Source organism: Callospermophilus lateralis, chromosome 11 (assembly GCF_048772815.1).
Source record: "Callospermophilus lateralis isolate mCalLat2 chromosome 11, mCalLat2.hap1, whole genome shotgun sequence".
NCBI classification, from domain to species: domain Eukaryota; kingdom Metazoa; phylum Chordata; class Mammalia; order Rodentia; family Sciuridae; genus Callospermophilus; species Callospermophilus lateralis.
Window position 1 is genome coordinate 39,737,142 of NC_135315.1, and position 20,074 is coordinate 39,757,215.

General features: G+C 40.1%; 1 protein-coding gene across 3 annotated transcripts; it reads left to right on the plus strand.

Moving 5' to 3' along the window:
• The first annotated feature begins 7,211 nt into the window (after positions 1-7,211).
• On the plus strand, positions 7,212-19,201 carry C11H17orf75 (chromosome 11 C17orf75 homolog). Of its 3 annotated transcripts, none has more exons than XM_076870466.1 (10): positions 7,212-7,438; positions 8,134-8,214; positions 12,503-12,628; positions 14,065-14,208; positions 14,454-14,511; positions 15,882-16,001; positions 16,726-16,790; positions 16,944-17,080; positions 18,193-18,296; positions 18,810-19,201. In XM_076870466.1, the coding sequence occupies exons 1-10, from the start codon at positions 7,299-7,301 to the stop codon at positions 19,023-19,025; spliced, it is 1,191 nt and encodes a 396-aa protein (XP_076726581.1). In that variant the 5' UTR covers positions 7,212-7,298; the 3' UTR covers positions 19,026-19,201. The 3 variants fall into 3 exon arrangements, with proteins under 3 accessions (XP_076726581.1, XP_076726582.1, XP_076726583.1); XM_076870467.1 differs by having other exon boundaries at positions 18,900-19,201; XM_076870468.1 differs by having other exon boundaries at positions 15,975-16,001.
• The last annotated feature ends 873 nt before the right edge of the window (positions 19,202-20,074 follow it).

The window sequence follows — 20,074 nt, forward strand, 5'->3', positions numbered from 1 at the left end:
TCATTTAGGCATCAGAAAAATGAAAATCAAAAGCACAAATGAGAGGCTGAGGATGTGGCTCAGTGGTAGCGCGCTCGCCTAGCATGCGTGAGGCACTGGGTTCAATTCTCAGCACCACATAAAAACAAAATAAAGATATTGTATCCACCTAAAACAAAACACACACACACACACACACACACACCAAAAAGAGCACAAATGAAATACCACTTCACACCCATTTGGATGGCCAAATTAAAAAGTCAGATATAGCCAAGTGCAATAACATAAGCCTATAAACCCAACTACTCAGGGGACTAAGGACAAGAGACACGAGGGATGACAGCAAGACAGGAGTTCTGCTCAAGCTGCAATTTTTTTTTTTTTTTTTTAGTTTTCGGTGGACACAACATCTTTGTTTGTATGTGATGCTGAGGATCGATCCCAGGCCACACACATGCCAGGGGAGCGCACTACCACTTGAGTCACATCCCTAGCCCCAAGCTGCAAATTTTTATTGTTCACACAGGGGTATTTATATGCTGGGGATGGGGAAGCTCTCTTATTGGCAGTTGCTGGATGTCTGCACAAGGTGAGATAACCACAGGATGTTTCAGGAAGACAGATGGCCGCAGGATGTCTCAGGGAGATAGATGGCTGCAGGATGTCACCCAGGCAGGATGTCTCCCAGGGGGCTGTTTCTTGTGTCAGGCTATTCTTTGAAGGAGAACTTCCTTCTAGCCCCTGACAATGAAGTACTGAAACAAACCAGATGGAAAAACCTTGAAAACATGCTAAGTGGAAAGAAGTCACTCACTAAAGTCCATATATAATTCCAATTGTATGAAATATTCAGAATAGGCACATCTGTACAGTGAGAAAGTAGATTAGTGACTGTTTAGGATTGGGAGTTTGGGGCAGGTAAAAATGGAGAATATAGAGCTGATAGCTAAAGCATACAGGATTTCTTTTTGAAGTAATGAGACTATCTCGAGTGTGATGGTTGCACATAACTATGAATATTCTAAAAACCACTGATGCATGATTGTGCAGTATGTAAATTATAAGTCAATAAAGTTGCTATTAAAGAAAAAAGAAAAAAAAGAGCGGAGAGCCATGTGCCTGCCTGCAATCCCAGCAGGAGGAGCACAAGTTCAACTAAATAACTAAGCAAGAACCCTGTCTCAAAATAAAAACTAAAATGAAGTAGTGTCTGGGATTAGGTTGTTGGCAATTGAATCAAAGGCCTTGTGCTTGCTAGGTAGGCGCTCTACCACTGAGGTACATTCCCAGCCCAAAGATTGTACTCTATTTGACAAAGTTATTTCCCATGAGTTATGGGTTAAAAATTCTTACACTGCCATACATGTATACTGGTGAAGCCAGATTTAAAATTAGGTAATCAGTGTAGTTAGGTAAATCGGGTCTAATATCCAGTAAGATTTAAAATGGAGGCCATGCACGCCATGCTGAGAATGAATTCCGGGAAACTCTTGAAATGTTAATGAAGTTCTGAGAAAAGCCCTAGGCCCAAAGTCCATCCCAAAGAAATGTTAATAAACAGCCCCAGCAGATTTAAAGTTAGCCCATCTGAAAGAAGTGTTAATGAAGTCCTTCCCGCCCAGATTACTTCTTTGGCCCACCTGTGTCCCAACCCTTTGGGCCTTCCCACCTACATTCCATCACCAAAAACTATAAAATGGAAAGAAAACCACACTTCCACGGATTCCATCTCTTGGGTCCCCTTCTTCCTCTGGGAGAAGTCTTTTCTGCCATTCTTTAATAAACTTCTAATTTCTACTCTGACCTTGCCTCGGCGTGCTTCTTTCGTGTTATTCTTCAACATTGGGAAAGCAAGGTGACACTGGGATTAAGTAAATGGATGGTGAACTGTTAGAGCCAGGTATCTCATTATTCTAAAGGGAATTAGTAGACAAGAAAGGAGGTTTCAGTGTTCCAAGAGGCAATGGATTCGAGTTGAAGACATCACTATGAATTCATATTTATTTTTAAATAGTTATATATGGAAATATTTATAAATGTGCATATATACTAAGGTTATCATACACATATTTCATTACTCTGAGATGACCCAGAAATCATGAGATCCCAGAGAACACTTAGCACCCATATCTTGTTTTATAATACCATCATCTAATAAAAGCAATCTGGGCTCCTTAGAGTAATAGCTGATTCTAGAACTGGAGCAGGAAATATACAAAATGAGTTTGGAGAATGAAGTAGTGTCGAAAGTAAGAAAGTGCTCCAGAGCTGCACTTGTGTAGCTCAATGGTAAAGCATTTGCCTATCATGTGTGAGGCACCCGGTTCGATCCTCAGCACCACATAAAACAACAAATAAATAAAATAAAGATATTGTGTCTAAAAGGATAAAAGAAACTGAAGTTACAATGTAAAGGACCAGGCATTGTAAAGCTGCTTCTAAGCTGCAAAGCCTGAGTTAAAATGTAAAAGACCAGGTATTGTAAAATTTCTAAGCTACACTCAAAGCCTGAAATTCCTGTGGCAGTTAAGACAATTCCCGGAACTGCCCATTAGCTGTATGTCAGATTCCCCCCTTGACCCTGTGCAGCTCAGCACGTAGGCACCTCAGGGCCTAAACCAATCAGTTTGAATGTACACCCCACTTTAGGACTGACCTATCACCCCCACCCGACCTGTTCCCGCCAATGAATGTACTAATCATGTTTGAGAGTTGCTGTTTGATTTTCCCGCACCTCATGATGATTTGCTCTGATGTATACAAAGCCCCCGCCCTCCCCAAAAAGCGCTGCTTAACCCCTGCTAGGGGCTCTTGGCCGCTCTCCTTTCTTGAGTGAGCACGGAGCCCCAGCTAGCTGGAACTTCAATAAACCCCCTTTTGCGGTTGCATGAGTCAGTCTCTTGGTGGTCTCTTCCTCCATCATTCGCCCGGTCCCTTACAGTGTCCATCTAAAACTAAAAATAAAAAAAGGGAAAGTACTCCAAACAACAACAATTAATAGCACCTACAGAGATGGGGTTATGTCAAAGAGACACAGGAGCCTATTGAAAGAGCTCTCAATGGCCATAGCTGGGAACAGTTTGAACAAGAAAATTAATACATATTGCATTATAACCCAATATAACCATTAGACCCGAGAAAAATGTTTGAGCAAATAGGTGTATTTTGTCAATTAAAAAAATATAAGAACAGTCTTTGGGGGAAGACATTTGGAATATTTGGGGGAGAACAGATAAATGCACCTTACAGAAAAACTACAAATAATTTATATAGATATTCTGCCCTCAAGAAGGAGAACATGAATCCCCGTTCCTTCCTTAACTGTGGTTGTTCACACACTTACATAGAATGCAAATTCCTTCCAGAGAGTACAGGGGATGGGAGGCAGTAACTTTACAGTAAAGCAGTCTGACAAACACTACCTCTGCCAGGTGAGCAAGATTAATATTTTCAGTAATAAATCTTGTTGAGGATATGTACCCTTGATATGAAATGATACATAATAATTTACATCTGTGATTTTCCTCCCCAAAACCCATAACACCAATCCACTCATAAGAAAAACTCAGCAAAACCCAATAGAGGGCCAGGCATGGTGGAGACATGGTGGTTGAGGTAGCAAGATCACAAGTTTGAGGTCAGCCTCAGTGATTTGGTATGGCCCTGAGCAACTAAGCAAGATCCTATCTCTACCCCGCCTTTCCTGTCCTTATTTTGTACTGGAGATTTATCCCCCAGGGGCACTTTACCACTAAGTTGAATCTCCAGCCCTTTTTCTTTTCTTTCTTTCTTTTCTTTTTTTTTTTTTTTTTTTTTAAATTTTGAGACAGGTTTTTTACTGGGTTGCCTAGAGTCTCACTAAGTTCCTGAGGCTGGCCTCCAACTTGCCATCCTCCTGCCTCAGTCTCCCAAGGCACTGGGATTATAGGCATGCACTACTGCCTGTGGCACGAGAACCTGTTTCATAACAAAAAATAAAAAGAGCTGGGGATATAACTTAATGATAAGGCACCCTGAGTTCCATCTCTAGTACCCAAAACAACAATTAAAAAACAAAACAAAACAAAACAAAACACCACCATCACCACCACAACAAAAATGATAGAAAGTATAAGTTAAAAAAAAAAAAAGCATTGTGGGGCTGGGGATGTGGCTCAAGCGGTAGCGCGCTTGCCTGGCATGCGTGCGGACTAGGTTCGATCCTCAGCACCACATACAAACAAAGATGTTGTGTCCGCCAAAAACTAAAAAATAAATATTAAAAAATTCTCTCTCTCTCTCTCTCTCTCTCATTCTTTTTTTTTTTTTTTTTTTTTAAATATATTTTTTTTAGTTGCCAACAGATCTTTTATTTTATTTATTTACATGTGGTGCTGAGGATTGAACCCAGGGCCTCATACATGCCAGGCAAGTGCTCTACCACTGAGCCACAATTCCAGACCACTCTCTCTCATTCTTAAAAAAAAAAAAAAAAAAGCATTGTAACAAAAGTAAAGCCTTCAAAATATATTGAATTCTTTTCAACCTAGAATTCAATATCCAATCAAATAAAACCTAAAATCTGATTTCTGAGGAATATCTAATCAAGCATGATGATATAATAAAGGCATGTGAGAATATATTTTTAGACATGCAAGGGCTGAAAAAAGTTGCCTCATATTTAGCCTTTCATAGGATGCTGTTGGAGAATTAACCATAATCCAGGAAAATAGAACCCAACAGAGACAAATGTGAAAAAGAGATTCAGACCAGAGTTGGATAAAGGACCATAGGAGGGAATTCTCTGTATTAGTTTTCTCTGACTGCCATAACAAAGTAGCACAAACTAGGTAGCTTAAAACAGCAGCGATTTATTCCCTCAGTCCTAGAAGCTAGAAGTTGAAATCAAAGTGGGCATGGGGTACACACCTGTAATTTCATTTGAGGCAGCTGAAGCAAGAGGGTCTCAAGTTTGAGGCCAGCCTCAGCAACTTAGAAAGACTCTGTCTCAAAATAAAAAGGGCTAGGGATGTAACTTAGTGGTAAAGCACCCCTAGGTTCAATCCCAGTACTAAAAAATTAAAGATTAAAAAAAAAAAACAGACACCAGTCATAATTTCATCAAGGTGTAATTGACTCATGTAAACTGCACATGTTCAGAGCATACAATTTATGTGTGTATATGGTATTGCGGATTGAACTCAAGGCCTCATGCAAGAAGAGCATACGATTAAGTTTGGACATATGTATGTACTCATGAAACCCTCATTACAATCAAGATAATGAACATACCCATCATGTGCAAATTTCCTAGTATTCCTCCATAATCGCTCCCAACTGCTCCTCCTTGCCCCTTCCCAGCAACCTCTAATCCAATTTAGTAATATTTTTCCCACTTCACAAATGAGAAAACTGAAATACATGGTGGCTTACTAAACTGCCCAAAGTCATACAACTTAGTCAGTGGTAGCACTTGGGTTTTAGTTCAAGTTGTAATGTTATGCTCGAATTCAGGACCCCCAAAGACCACCAGAGACCCAAGATCGATGTAAGCAGCAAAGAGGTGTTTATTGTGAGCTAGCTCGGTCCTCCGCACGCACACACAGCAACTGGTGATGCTGAGAGGCCCCAACCCAGGGTTTGCAGCATTTTTATACATTCTTTGGAGAGGGCAGGGACTTCACATACATCATAGCCTCTTTTAGCAAATCATGACACACCTCAGGGAAAATCAAATAACAACTCTAAAACATGATTAGCACATTCACTGGCGGGAACAAGTTGTCTAGGGGTGATTGGTCAGTACAAAGGGGGTATTCATTTGAACTGATTGGTTTAAGCCAAGAGGGGTGTACTTGCTGAACTACATGGTTTCCCAACACCATAAACTACTGGGAGGGTCATCTGGCATCCCAGGTATTTCCCTGTCTCATGCTAGGGGGCTGCTATGGGTTCCCACCTAGCCTGACTGAGTCAGGGACACCTGGCGCAGCAGATCTCTCCTGTAGATAAACAACTTAGCAGGGTGGGAATGTGCCTAGGAGTGCTCTGTGGGTTTTTCCAAGGACAAAGGTCATATCCCTTCCTTGGACAGGCTTTGCTCTGAGATAGAGGCTGGTTTTTCGGTAATATTGGCCCTAAAATCCCATCTTGAAAAAGTCTCTTGTCTTCAAAATGCACCATCAGCATATCCATCCCCTGGGCATACGGTATTTTCTTAAAGGCCTATGAAAATGTTTGAGACCTATAGAAAAAGTTTCCAAAATATGGAAACCTACCAACCAACCAAACAAGCTGCTGAAATTAAAAACCATTCATTTGAATGATTACAAAACTTAATGTTATGCCAACAAGTCACCTTTAACTCATTTCTTTGGTATTCAGAGTTCTAGATTCAGGGGCTGGGGCTGTAGCTCTTAAGCTCAAAGTGTGTTTAGCACATACCAACCCTGGGTTCCACCCATAGCACCAAAAGAAAAAATAACTAAGTTCTAAAGCCAGAGTGTTTAGGTTAGAATGTCATTTTGCCACTTTTTATCTATTGACTGGGGACAAGTAACTTCAGCCCCAGAGTTAGTCCTCTGTAAAGCAGGACAGTAATATTCACCTCATGGGGTTGGGAGAATTGAACATGTTAATATTTGTGAAGCATTTAAAAGAATTCTCACACAGAATAAATGTTCAATGTTAACTATAAAAGCCAGGCTGGTGAGACACACCTGAATCCCAGATTCTCCAGAGGCTGAGACAGGAGGAGTCCAAGTTTGAGGTCAGCAATACAGTGTTAGAGTGTGTTAGAGCACTTGCTTACCATGCCAGAGGCGCTGGGTTTGGAACCCAGCACCACAATCAATAATCAATCAACCCATAAAAATAACATCAAAATAAAAACTGATTGGCAGCGCACGCCTGTAATCCTAGCAGCTGAGGAGGCTGAGGCAGGAGGATCCTGAGTTCCAGGCCAGTCTCAGCAATTTAGGGAGAGCCTCAGCAACTTAGGGAGACCCGGTCCCAAAATAAAAATGACTGGGGCTGTGGCTCAGTGGTTAAGCACCCCGGGTTCAATCCCCATTACAAAAAAAAAAAAGGAGAGAGAGAGAGAAGAAGGAGAAGGAGAAAATAAAAGCTTTTCGGTGAGGGGGAACTAAGGAAGACTGCTGGGTCCTTCCCGGAAAAACGCCTTCTTTTTCGGGCCAGCTTCCTGGCTGCGGGGCCAAGGAAACCAGCGGAACGCAGGTGTGCGAGGGCGGGGAGCCGGTCGAGCCTGGCCACCGAGGACTGTACGGCCGCGGGGGATCGGTTTGGCGGCGACACTGAACTGCTCGGAGGCCGCCGCAATGCTGCCGTCTTTGCAGGAATCGCTGGATGGGGATGAAAAGGAACTAGAGAGCAGCGAGGAGGGCGGCCCTGCAGAGGAGCGGAAACTCGAGCCGCCGCCCAGCAGCCACTACTGTCTCTACAGCTACCGCGGAAGCAGGTGCCGGCGCCTGGCCTGCCCGGCCGCCCCTGCGGTCCCCCTAATCCCCGGGCCCGCTGCCCGGCTTTACACCCCTTCCCGGGCCTGGCGGCCTGACAGTTCCCAAACGCCATCTTCTCCTCTCCCAGCCACGGTCTCTGGCCCGTAGGGCCCTCCAGCTCTCACTCCGTTCTTCCTGGCTACTAGCCTGGACTTCTCTGCCAGGCCTTCCCTAGCCCCTGCTCTCCTACTGATCCTAGGTCATCTCAGCCCGGCTTCTCGCCCCGGCCGTTAATTTAGGACAGCTCCTGCATTCCCAGTAATTTCAATCCCCATCCCCTGACCTCTGGTCACTATCTCCCCAGTTTCCCCCGTTTTTGTCACACCCGCCTCCCCCCCCCCCCCCGTTTTCTTTGTCCTTGCTGCATCTTTTCTGTCCTCCTGGCTGATGTTCCAGGGGCTCTCTTGGCCCTGCTAATTCTGGTGGTGGTTGTTTTAAAGAGGCGCTTCTTTAATCTATTAGGCCTCTCCTCCACCCCTTAGGTAGCCTGGCTAGAGAAAGGCGCTTGTCAGACCTGTGTTATGGGTTTTCCCCGCCTTGCAGCAAGGCAATAGAGAACCCATGCACTCTAACCTTGCACTATCCTGCTTGCAAGGACTCCATCTGATTTGGAGCCCATAATTGATAGCAAAATTGTTGCTTTTTTGGCTTGCAGATTGGCACAGCAACGTGGGGACAGTGATGATGGAAGTCCAAGTGGCACAAATTTGGAAACTCCCTCTGGTGATGATTTCAGGTAAAACCAGCTTACCCACACCCCCATAATGTGTTTTATCTTCTGTGCATCTCTGGCCTGTAGATGTCAGTAGGTACACTATTTCCACTGAACTTCCTCTGAGTCAAACCATCAATTCTTCCTATTCCTTAGGAACCTCTCTCTCATTGGGGCATTCACTGGAGGCTGGGGCAAATCCAAATACTGATAGTGCTTCTGTGATTAACCAAAAAGAATTATTCTGTTCTTTGGTTAGAACTCCAGTAAAATTTTCAATATTAGGTTGATATCAAGATTTGAATTTAATGAGCTGTAGTTGTAGCTCAGTGGTAGAGCACTTGCCTAGCATGTGTGAGGCACTGGGTTCCATCCTCGGCATCACATAAAAATAAATAAATAAAATAAAGGTATTAAAAAATAAATACAATAACAGTATAAAAGAAAATTTTTTAAAGATTTGAATTTAAACCCTCTCCCCCTCCCTTTGAATTCTTTTTTTTAAATATATTTTTTTACTTGTCAGTGTACCTTTATTTTATTTATTTATGTGTGGTGCTGTGAATTGAGCCCAGTGCCTCACACACACCTCATAAGCACTCTACCACTGAGCCACAACCCCATCCCTGGGTTTCTTTAGTAGCTTCTTTAGTAGCTTCTCTACCATACACTAGAATGGAAATTCCAGGACATCAGGGATTATCTCACATTGTTGTCTCCCTGTCTTGTCACTTGAGTAGTGCCTGGCACAGGGTAGATGTTTAATACATTGTTATTAAGTGCATGAATAAATGCACCTTTTTTTATAAAGCACATGTAAAATTGAATATTTATTAATAAATTTTATATCTGTAAATGTATGAGAAACTATGTTGTAATAGTCATAATCATATTTAACCATTTTCTTTTTTGCAAAATATTTATTTATTTTACAGTAGAAAGCTTTTTTTTTGGTACTGGGGATTGAACTCGGGGGTGCTGAGCTACCTCCCCAGCCCAATTTTGTATTTTATTTAGACACAGGGCATCACTGAGTTGCTTAATACCTCACTTTTGCTGAGGCTGGCTTTGAACTCGTGATTCACCTGTCTCAGCCTCACAAGCTGCTGGGATTACAGGTGTGTACCACTGCACCCAGTAATAGAATATATTTTGACATGTTGTACGTGAATGAATTCACATTGACACTTAATGCAAAATTAGATGGAGTACAAAAATATTGAAAAATGGATGATTTAAGGAATTTTTTTCAAGTGTCATAATAGTATATATGTAGATATTTTTAAAGTCCGGGGGCTGGGCATGTACTCCGTGGTAGAGCACTTGCCTAGCACTTATGAGGCCCTGAATTTGCTCCCCTACACCACAAACAAAACAAAGCAAAACAATCTTCATCTTTTAGGGCTGGGGTTATGGCTCAGTGGTAGAGTGCTTGCCTCGCATTGAGGCACTGAGTTTGATCCTCAGCACCACATAAATGTAATGCAAAGATATTGTGACCACTTAAAACTAAAAAAATAAATGTTTAAAAAAATCTTCATCTTTTAGAAATACATAGTGAGAAATTAATGCATGAAATCATTTCTGGGACATGCTGCAAAATTTTCTGGGATGGGAGGAATAGTATGTGTGTAAAGATGAAATAAGATGATCATGAGCTGATAACTGTTGAAACTGGATCATGGGAACATGAGAACTTACTGTTCTCTCTACTTTTTTTAAGTTTTTTTTTTTTTTTAATATTTATTTATTTTTTAGAAGTAGTTAGACACAATACCTTTATTTTGTTTATTTATTTTTATGTGGTGCTAAGGATTGAACCCAGGGCCTCACACATGCCAGACCATCGCTCTACCGCTGAACCACAATTCCAGCCCCTTCTCTATTTTTGTTTGAAATTTTCCATAGTATAAATTGAAAGAAAGGACCTTGAGAAGTATGGGGTTCATATTCTCATATTCTCTATTGTGAAGGCTGGTGATAGAAGACCTTATCTTTGGGCTGGTGTTGTAGCTCAGTAGAAAAGCGCTTGCCTAGCATGTATGAGGCACTCAGTTTGATCCTCAACACCACATAAAAATAAATAAATAAAATAAAGGTATTTACAACTAAAAAAAAATTTTAAAAAGAAGACATTTTCTTTCTGAATATTCATGTTAGAATATAATTAGCTTTTATTTAGATTCTAATCTAAAATTGAAATTGTGTTTTTCTTAATATTTATTTTTTAGTTGTAGTTGGACACAATATCTTTATTTTATTCTTATGTGGTGCTGAGGATCAAACCCAGGGCCTTGCATGTGCTATGCGAGCACTCTACCCCTGAGCCACAATCCCAGCCCCCAAAATTGTGTTTTTTAACTCAGAGAGATTCTAAGCTGTTGTGTTTATTCATGCAGAGTAGGAGATTGGAGAAATTTGGAAAGAGAAGGTAGAAAACAGTGACATAGTAGACTGTAGTGATAGCTGGACAGCAGTTAGGGCCACTTGAGGCTAGTGAGCATTATTTTTTTTAAAATATATTTTTTAGTCATAAATGGACACAATACTTTTATTATTTTATTTGTTTATTTATATATGGTGCTGAGAATTGAACCCAGGGCCCCACACATGGGAGGCAAGTGCTCTGCTACTGAGCCACAACCCCAGTCCCAAGTGAGCATTCATTTAACGTGAGTCTTGACACTATGGACATAGAGTTTTATCTCACCTCATTCCAATGCATGGGTACAGGTGCAGAGTAGGTGGAGGGCTGGACTAACTCAGGCTTAAGTTTTGGTAAGTAAGTCCAATGAGGTGAAAATAAAGCAGTTGAAGGAGAATGTGCACATTACTCAATTTTTAAAATACTTTTTTAGTTGTAGATGGACACAATACCTTGATTTCATTTATTTATTTTTATGTGGTGCTGAGGATTGAACCCAGGGCCTCACAAGTGCTAGACAAGCGCTCTACCATTGAGCTACAAACCCAGCCTAGTACTCAATTTTTGTATATCAATTATACCTCAATAACGTTGAAAGGAAGAAAAAGAAGAATGTGTGCAGGGATGTGATTATAATGACTGACCAGCAAACTTAAGCTGAGTAAGGAGAAAGTAAGTGAGGAGAGGAGAAACTTGAGGGACTGTCAAGAGAATCAGTGGTATGAGATAGAGCGCTTACCTTACACATGTGAGGCGCTGAGTTCGATCCTCAGCACCACATAAAAATAAAGATTAAAAAAAATGAAAATGTGTAAATCCTTCAAAAAATAAAAAGAGAATCAGTGGGCTCAAGATTCCAGTGGAAGCCAGGTCCAGTGGTGCACGCCTGTAATCCCAGCGGCTCAGGAGGCTGAGGCAGGAAGATCACAAATTCAAAGCCAGCCTCAGCAACAGCGAGGCCCTAAGCAACTCAATGAGACCCTGTCTCTAAATAAAATACAAAATAGGCCTGGGGATGTGGCTTAGTGTTTGAGTGCCCCTGAGATCTATCTGGTGACCCCTCCCCTCAAAAAAACAGATTCCAGTGGAGTGTCAGGAGTGGTGGCACACATCTGTAATTCCAGTTATTCAGGAGGCTGAGACAGGAGGATCACAAGTTCCAGGCCAGCCTCAGCAACTTAGTGAGACCCTTTTTCAAAGTAAAAAAAATTAAAAAGGGCTGGGGATGTATAGTCCAGTGGCAAGTGCCCCTAGTTAAGTCCCTAATACCGAAAAAACAACAACAACAAAAAAGATTCCAGCAGAGTGCCAGTACTGCAGAATTGAATGAGCTGGAGAGAGTAATATTTTAAACTGTTTGATAATAAGTCACACTTGGTGACATACATTCCTAGAGGTCTTGTTGTTGTTGTTCAGGTTTCAATCACTGAAAAAATAGCTGAAATAATCAACTAAAGGAGGAAAGGTTCATTTTGGCTCATGATCTCAGAGGTTTCAGCCCATTGCCTTTGAGTCTCTGGCACTACACCATGGCAGGAACACATGGTAGAGAGGCCTGTTCACCTAGTGGCTGCTAGGAAGCAAGAGGGACAGAGGAGGAGGCCAAGATCCTAATATACCCATCATGGGCATGCCCCCAATAACCTAATTTTCTCCAACAAAGCCCCACCTCTTAAAGGTTCCACTATCTTCCAGTAGCACCTAACTGATAGCATATGGGCCTTTGGGGCACATTCTAAATCCAGACTATAGCAGTAGCCAGTGAATTAGGTAGGTAGCCTTTTTAGGTCTTTAAGGGAGACCCTGGCTTTGGTATCATACTTTCTTTCTCACAAGTGTGAATGACCTAGTCCCCTGGTAAGGAATGTGTGTCTTTCATTTGTTAAGCCTCTCCTTGGTGGATACTAATTTACCATCTGAAGCGGAGCCAGAGCTGCGTAGTTTCATTGCTAAGCGTCTTTCGAAAGGAGCCATCTTTGAAGGGCTGGGTAATGTTGCATCTGTAGAGCTGAGGTAAGTATAAAATGTGCTGTGTCCTGAGTTTTTGTTTCCGAGCTAAATGTGAGAAGTAATGAGAAACTCTAAAATTTCTCCTACTAGAACTGCCCAGTGTACTGTTGTTTTCCGAGAGCCCACGTGCTGGGATTCATACGTAAACATTTATGGAATGGGGTTAATTGAACGTGGAGACACTGGCACCTGCATGTACTTTTTGTAGTTTTGTACTTAGAAGAATTAATTACTAAAACCAAAATTGTATATTTTACAGTTATAAAGTGTTTTCCCAAACTTTGGAACAATTCTCCTTACAAAGAGGAGATATAGCACTACTTTTGTTTGCATTTTCAAATGAGAAAATAAACTCAGGGAAGTTAAATTGGATGCCTGAGGTTACAGGACTGGTTACCTTGATGGAGTTTACGTTTAAACATAGGCATTCTCAGTCCAATTCCAGTTGTCTTTCCATTACACTTCTTGATTATGGTTCGCTTTAGATCATGAAGTTGACACACAAGAGTTTGAAGCCATGGCCCAAGCATGAGGCTATGGGATAAACCTGGAATATGTGCCTGGAGCTTAGTGATTTGTGAAGGTTTGAGGAAGAAGAGGAATATGCTTATTTTCTTTTGCTTTTTTTTAAAATTTATTCTTTTTAGATGTACATGACTGTAAAGTGTATTTTGACATATTATACATACTTGGAGTATCACTTCCCATTCTTGTGGTTGTACATGATGTGGACTTACACTGGTATTCATATATGAACACAGGAAAGTTATGTCCAATTCATTTTACTGTCTTTCCTATTCCTGTCCCCCTCCCTTCCCTTCATTCCCCTTGTTCTAATCCAAAGTACTTCTATTCTTCCCTTGCCCCCTTGCCCCCATTGTGTGTTAGAATCTACATATCAGAGAGTACATTCAGCCTTTGTTTTTTTGAGATTGGCTTATTTAACTTAGCACAATGGTCTCCAGTTCCATCCATTTACCAGCAAATGCCATAATTTCAAGGAATATGTTTATATTCATGTAAATATGTGTATACCTTGAACAAGAGTGAAATTTGCACACAACCCAGGAGAATTCAAAGAAAAGTTTGTGTTAGGGACTGCTTTCACCAAAGCCCATCTGGGGTGTACATTCATGTTCCCTCTGCTGTTAAGAGTAAACTGACAAGTCTGGGAAGCTCTGAAGAAGTAGGTCGTCTATAGGTGTTGCTAGATCAAGCTGCAGAGCCGGGCTGGGGTTGTGGCTCAGCGGTAGAGCGCTTGCCTAGCACATGCGAGGCACTGGATTCGATCCTCAACACCACATAAAAATAAATATGTTGTGTCCAATTACAACTAAAAAAAAACTATTAAAAAAATAAATAAAAAAAGATGCAGCCCAGTCCACAGAATAAAATGCCTGAGTTATCAAAATATTACATTTTACTCTTTTCTTTTTCAGAATTCCAGGTTATCGAGTTGGTTGTTATTATTGTCTTTTCCAACAAGGAAAACTGCTTCCTGAAACAGCAACAGTGGGCTCTGAATATAACCCTACAGAGTATGTGGTCTGTTTTTTAGGAGGTTCTGAAAAAGGCCTTGAGCTATATCCTTTCTTTGGTCTAAGGGAATCAGGAAGGAGAATGTGGGAAGTCAAGTGGAGGAGTTATCTACTACCCTCCCCAAGCTTCTCTGCCTTTATGTATGTGCTTGAATTTCATACTTCCTGTGGCCATTTGCCTTGGCTTGTTCTAATTTACAGTTTATGTTATTTGAGCAATCTCACATTTCCTGTGTGAGATAAGACATTGTCTTGATTATTCATTCTTTATTACTTCCTTAAGAACATACTTTCAGGCTTGAACTGGACAAGTACATTCAAGGGCTAAAAAATAACATGAACTGTGAGGTAAGATGATAGATTTAAAATTTTTAAGACTGAAATGATTAACCAACCACAGCTTTTGTACTTGTCAAGTCATATAGGAAGATAGAAAGACACCTGAATTCTAAAAACTTGACCTTGTAGGCTAGTAGACTGGTGATTTTTAAGGAAAGGAGGGAACTATAGTCCTATAATTGTTGAAAGTTTCACAAGACTGCTTGCGATGAATTACTCCTATGAAGACTTCTACCTGTTAAATTCAACAGCATGTCTGGAGAGGAAGAGGATACCCCTTTACTGATTTCTAAGCACATAAGATTTATATTCTGGTCAGAACTAATTGTCCGTGCAGCCTCTGGCACCAGAGACATGCTGCGCAATAGTATAGCTGTCCTTGGACTTAATATCAAAGATTTTTAGAAATACTGCATTTTTATTCATCAATCCTTTATGAATTAGATATCTCCAAATTGACTAATTTATTCAAACCTTTTTAAAAGCTATGCTTTCAACTTGGAGCAGTTGTTGAAGTTATGACTCAAAAATTTATCACCCATTATCCATAGCAATAGTTCCTTTTACTTGTCTTCTACTTCTATGATACTGCAAGAGGAAAGGAAGGATCCATTTAGGGGTGAGCCAGGGATTCAAGTCTGGGGATGTTACTTTCCCAGACTGAAGCTTCTTCCTATGTGACACTAGTCTTCAGAAAGCACCACAGCCGAAAGCCAGATGTGTTCATGGTGGCATGTCTGATAACAAGTGGGCTTTGAGTGTTTTGATGGGTTGTTGTTTCTTCTTAATTTTTTCCTTTTTTTTTTTTTTTTTGATACTAAGGATTGAACCCAGGGCTGCTTAACCACTGAGCCACATCCCAAGCCCTTTTTTTATTTTATTAGAGAGAGGGTCTCACTAAGTTGTTAAGGCTGCTTTGAGCTTGCCATTGTCCCATCTCAGCCTCCGAGCTACAGGCGTGCACCACCACACCCGGCTTCTTTTTCTTAACTTTTTGAGTACAAACGAATTATCTATTTACATTCCTTTAGTCAGTAGTCAATAAGTCTTGCTATGCTTGTTCTAGACACTATGCCAGGTGCTGGGACAATGAGGATTATTAAGAGAGAACTTCCAGTATAGTAGGGAGGGATAGCCATATGAATGCCCAACTCTTCCCAGTGAGGAATAGCATAGAACTCTACTAATTCAAATTCCCAGGAAAGCTATATCACAATTCCTTTTTTTAAACTGGTGGTATTAACTTTAAAAAAAAAAAAAAAAAAAGGAGGTGTCTGTTCCAGTTTTCACTGTCAAGAGTACATTGAAGAAAATGTTTTGAGTCCACTAACAGGAAGGCTTATGCGGTATTAAAGCAAATAATTTCTCTCTTGATCTAGGAAGGGGGCCTGGAAAACCATACCAAGGCTTATCTGAACAGCTGGTTTGAGGATGTTGTTTGCCCAATCCAAAGAGTTGTTCTTCTTTTTCAGGAGAAACTTACTTTTCTGCTACATGCGGTATGTATTGCCCAAACAAGAGCATTTCCTTAATCAAGAATCACTTTGGCAGAGTTTTTAATTTTTTGAGATATGGGGAGTGAATCCAGGGCCTTGTGCTTGCCAGGCAAGTGCTGCACCACTGAGCTACATCCCCAACCCTTTTTTTTGTTTTTGTTTTTAAGATAGGGTCTCTAAATTGTCCAGGCCAGCCTTGAAGTTGCAATTCTCTTGCTTCAGACTCCCAAGTATCTGATATTACAAGTGTGCACCATCCTGGCTAGAGTTTGGGTTATCTGGAGACAAATCACTTTCTGTGAATATTTCTTTTTCCCCTGAATATTCATTTAAACTATGCTTGCTGTCAGGGTAGAGCACACTTAATTTATTCAGATCTAGAAGATTATATTACAAAGGTAAAATTGAATCGCAAATGCCTACTGAGTCTTCCTAATAGGATACAATATTTTTAAATAATTACTTTTTGAACTGATCTAAGAGAGGTAATTTCCAAAACATTTTGAAAAAGAAAACAAAATTCTAAAGTGATTTTAACTATACAAAAATATTAGCAAGGAGCTGCTAAACCAGCTACTAAACCATCTCTCTGGAGAGCTTGTAGACTATGCCCATCCGTCATTGTCTAGTAAGGTGGTTACTGGGAATGGTAACATTTAGTCATGAGTGGCTGCTCAATAAGGGAAACTGGAAGACATATCAATCAGGCTTTATTTTTCTCTCATAGGCTTTGAGTTATACTCCTGTTGAGGTTAAAGAATCAGATGAAAAAACAAAGAGAGACATTAACAGGTAAAGAACATAGTTTTTGCAAAAAGAGAATCTTTTCCACAGCAAGCCTGACTTATACGTTTTTAAACCCTCCCCCTTCCAGTGCAGAATGATTTAGTTTTCTCCCTCCCATAGTCCAATACTGTTTGTGAAAAAAGTCTGTGTGTTTGGCAGGTTTCTGAGTGTGGCCAGTCTTCAGGGACTAATTCATGAAGGCACCATGACATCTTTGTGCATGGCCATGACAGAAGAGCAGCATAAGTCTGTAGTCATCGATTGCAGTGGCTCCCAGCCTCAGTTCTCCAATGCAGGTGAGCCATAAACTCTGGACCTCTTGTGAGTCTCCCTTTTTGCATTGAGAATAAAGGATACAAACATCCTTCTTGCCTTGTACAATTTTTCATGGCTATCCCAAACTTGCTGAAAACAATAGTAATTCTAGAAACATGGAAATTAAGTCATGCCTAGAAATTCCATTCTTAGATATACAGAGAAACTCATATATGTGCACAAGAAGATGAATACAAAAATATTCATGAAAACATTATTTAAAAGTATAAAAAATTGGAAATCAATGTGTACAGCAAGAATTTGATACACTGGTATTGCATGCTATGGGACATTATAGAGCAGTTGAAAATGAATGTACCAGAGATGACATATGTTAGTATAGCTCTCAAACATGTTATTCAGTGAAAAAACCATTAAAAAATACATAAAGGACTGGGCATGGTGGCGCATGCTTGTAATCCCAGCAGCTCATGAGGCTGAGGCAGGAGGATCATAAGTTCAAGACTGGCCTTAGCAAATTAGAGAGGGCTTAAGCAACTTAGCAAGACCATGTTTCAAAAAATAAAAAGGGTGGGGATGTGACTCAGTGGTCAAATGCCCATGGATTCAGGTTCAATCCCTGGTACCAAAAAAAACCCCAAAAAACATAAAGGTTTTAACATATGCAAAATAATAACTTAGAGATACAAAGGGATATAGCAAAAGTTTTAGAGAAATATATGGGAATCATAATCCTTTCTGATGGGAAAGAAGGGGATATGATTGAGACACACTTGAAGGTGGGGGTGCTTCAGCCCTCTTCATATTTCTTAGCCATATGGGGAGCACACTATTTTTTAGATCACTATAAAAGTCATTACAAATAAATATGATAAAAAATTTAATATTTGAAAAGTTCAGTATAAATGTTGTTATAAAGAAATAACTGTCTTGGGGCTATGGTTGTGGCTCAATGGTAGAGCTCACCTAGCATGTGCAAGGCCCTGGGTTCAATCCTCAGCACCACATAAAAATAAAATAAAGATATTGTGTTCAACTACAACTAAAAGATATTTAAAAAGGGGGAAAAAAAGAAATAACTGTCTTGTAGGATAGCATTTTTATTTATTTAATTTCTCTAAATATTTTGTAGGAAGCAACCGGTTTTGCGAGGATTGGATGCACGCTTTCTTAAATGGTGCTGAAGGGGGTAACCCTTTTCTTTTCCGACAAGTACTGGAGAACTTTAAATTAAAGGTAATTAATTGACTGTGTGCCAAGGGCCACATACAGTTTTTTGTCTGCATTTTAATTAGTACCCGTGATAGAATAATAAATCTGTTTTGCAGTTGTGATGTCTATTAAACAAGATGTTCTTAAAACGAATCATCAGAAGGCTTTTAATTTTTCAGTAGCTTCTGCATACATATAATTTCATCACTTCCAATAAATTGGGTTGAAAGCTTGCTTTTATTTAAGGAAGCTTACTGATGTATTTTAGTTGCAAAGCACACACACACACAAAAGTGGTTCAGAATTCTGATGGGAGTGTTATCACCTTATTTAGGAGATTTTTAAGTATTTTTACTTACATATGAGATTTTGCTCTGCCAAGGGTAAAGCATATTAACAATAAAGATGATAGAAATGTTTAAGATGAAAAGCAAACAATTTAGAACATATATTGAGTTCTCAGCTGGATAGGAGATATTTTTCAAGCTTCATTATTATCCCACTACACACATACTTAACTAGGTAATCTTTTTCTAGGCCATACAAGACACAAACAATTTGAAGAGATTTATCCGACAGGCAGAAATGAATCATTATGCTTTGTTTAAATGTTACATGTTCCTAAAGAACTGTGGTAGTGGAGATATCCTTTTGAAGATTGTTAAAGTGGAACACGAAGAAATGCCTGAAGCCAAAAATGTGGTAGCTGTCCTTGAAGAATTCATGAAAGAAGCTCTTGCCCAAGGTTTTTGATCATGTTTGAGACAACTACTTCGTGAAGTTGTATATTCAAGCCTTGGCGTTTGAAATTGCAGTTGTTAATAATTGTTCATAGGATTACTGTTTAGGATTATTTGAATTATACCAGATTGTTTTTTCTTTTTGTACTTAAAAAATTTTAACTTAATTAAACATAAAAATCTGAGGAATATCTTCATTGAGTCCTATGTGTGTTAGAATTGTGGAATTTTGGTCTAGTGTTGCTCCCATAAATTCTAAACTTCAAAAATGTGTTGCCTGGGCTGGGGATGTGGCTCAAGCGGTAGCGCGCTCGCCTGGCATGCGTGCGGCCCGGGTTCGATCCTCAGCACCACATACAAACAAAGATGTTGTGTCCGCCGAAAACCAAAAAATAAATATTAAAAAAAAAAAAAAAATGTGTTGCCTAAGTGGACATGGTGATGATGCACACCTGTAATCCCAGTGGCTGGGGAGTCTAAGGTAGAAGGATCACTAAGTTCAAAGCCAGCCTCAGTCACTTAGTGAGGGCCCTTAGCAACATAGCAAGACTATCTCTAAATTAAATATAAAAAGGGCTGGGGATATGGCACAATGGTTAAGCATCCCTGGGTTCAATCCCTGTTGACCAAAAATAAATAAATAATAAAAAAGAAATGTGTAGCCTCAGAAACTTCAGAGATGATTTTGTGGCTTCTCTCAAAAGTTTGCTAGTGTATTTACAATTTTTCTTCTCAGAAAAAAACTCATAGCACTTTTTTTCTCAATAGATTGTAGCTTCTTTTTTAAACACGTAATTTCAGTCACAGAAAGATTAGTACCACTACACCATTTCATAGATTTGTGCATCCTGCATGCTGCAGGTACCTGATACACTTTTTTTTTGGTCTGATTAATAGTTGGCTTGGATGATGAAGCCAGCTTTTAAGTCAATATGCAAATAAATCATAAGTGTATAAGAAATTACATAAGCTTCAAAAATAGATGCACTAGCTGCAAGATAAAACGTTAGCTCTGATGGAAAGCTGCTGCAGAACTGGCGCCCACCCGTCACCACTTTTCTT

Bases quoted from the DNA above. Each gene is read 5' to 3' on its own strand.
- C11H17orf75 (XM_076870466.1), top strand. From the start codon at position 7,299: ATGCTGCCGTCTTTGCAGGAATCGCTGGATGGGGATGAAAAGGAACTA. The intron at 12,629-14,064 runs GTAAGTATAAAA...TTTCTTTTTCAG, and splicing joins GTTGCATCTGTAGAGCTGAG to AATTCCAGGTTATCGAGTTG. The intron at 16,791-16,943 runs GTAAAGAACATA...TGTGTTTGGCAG, and splicing joins ACAAAGAGAGACATTAACAG to GTTTCTGAGTGTGGCCAGTC.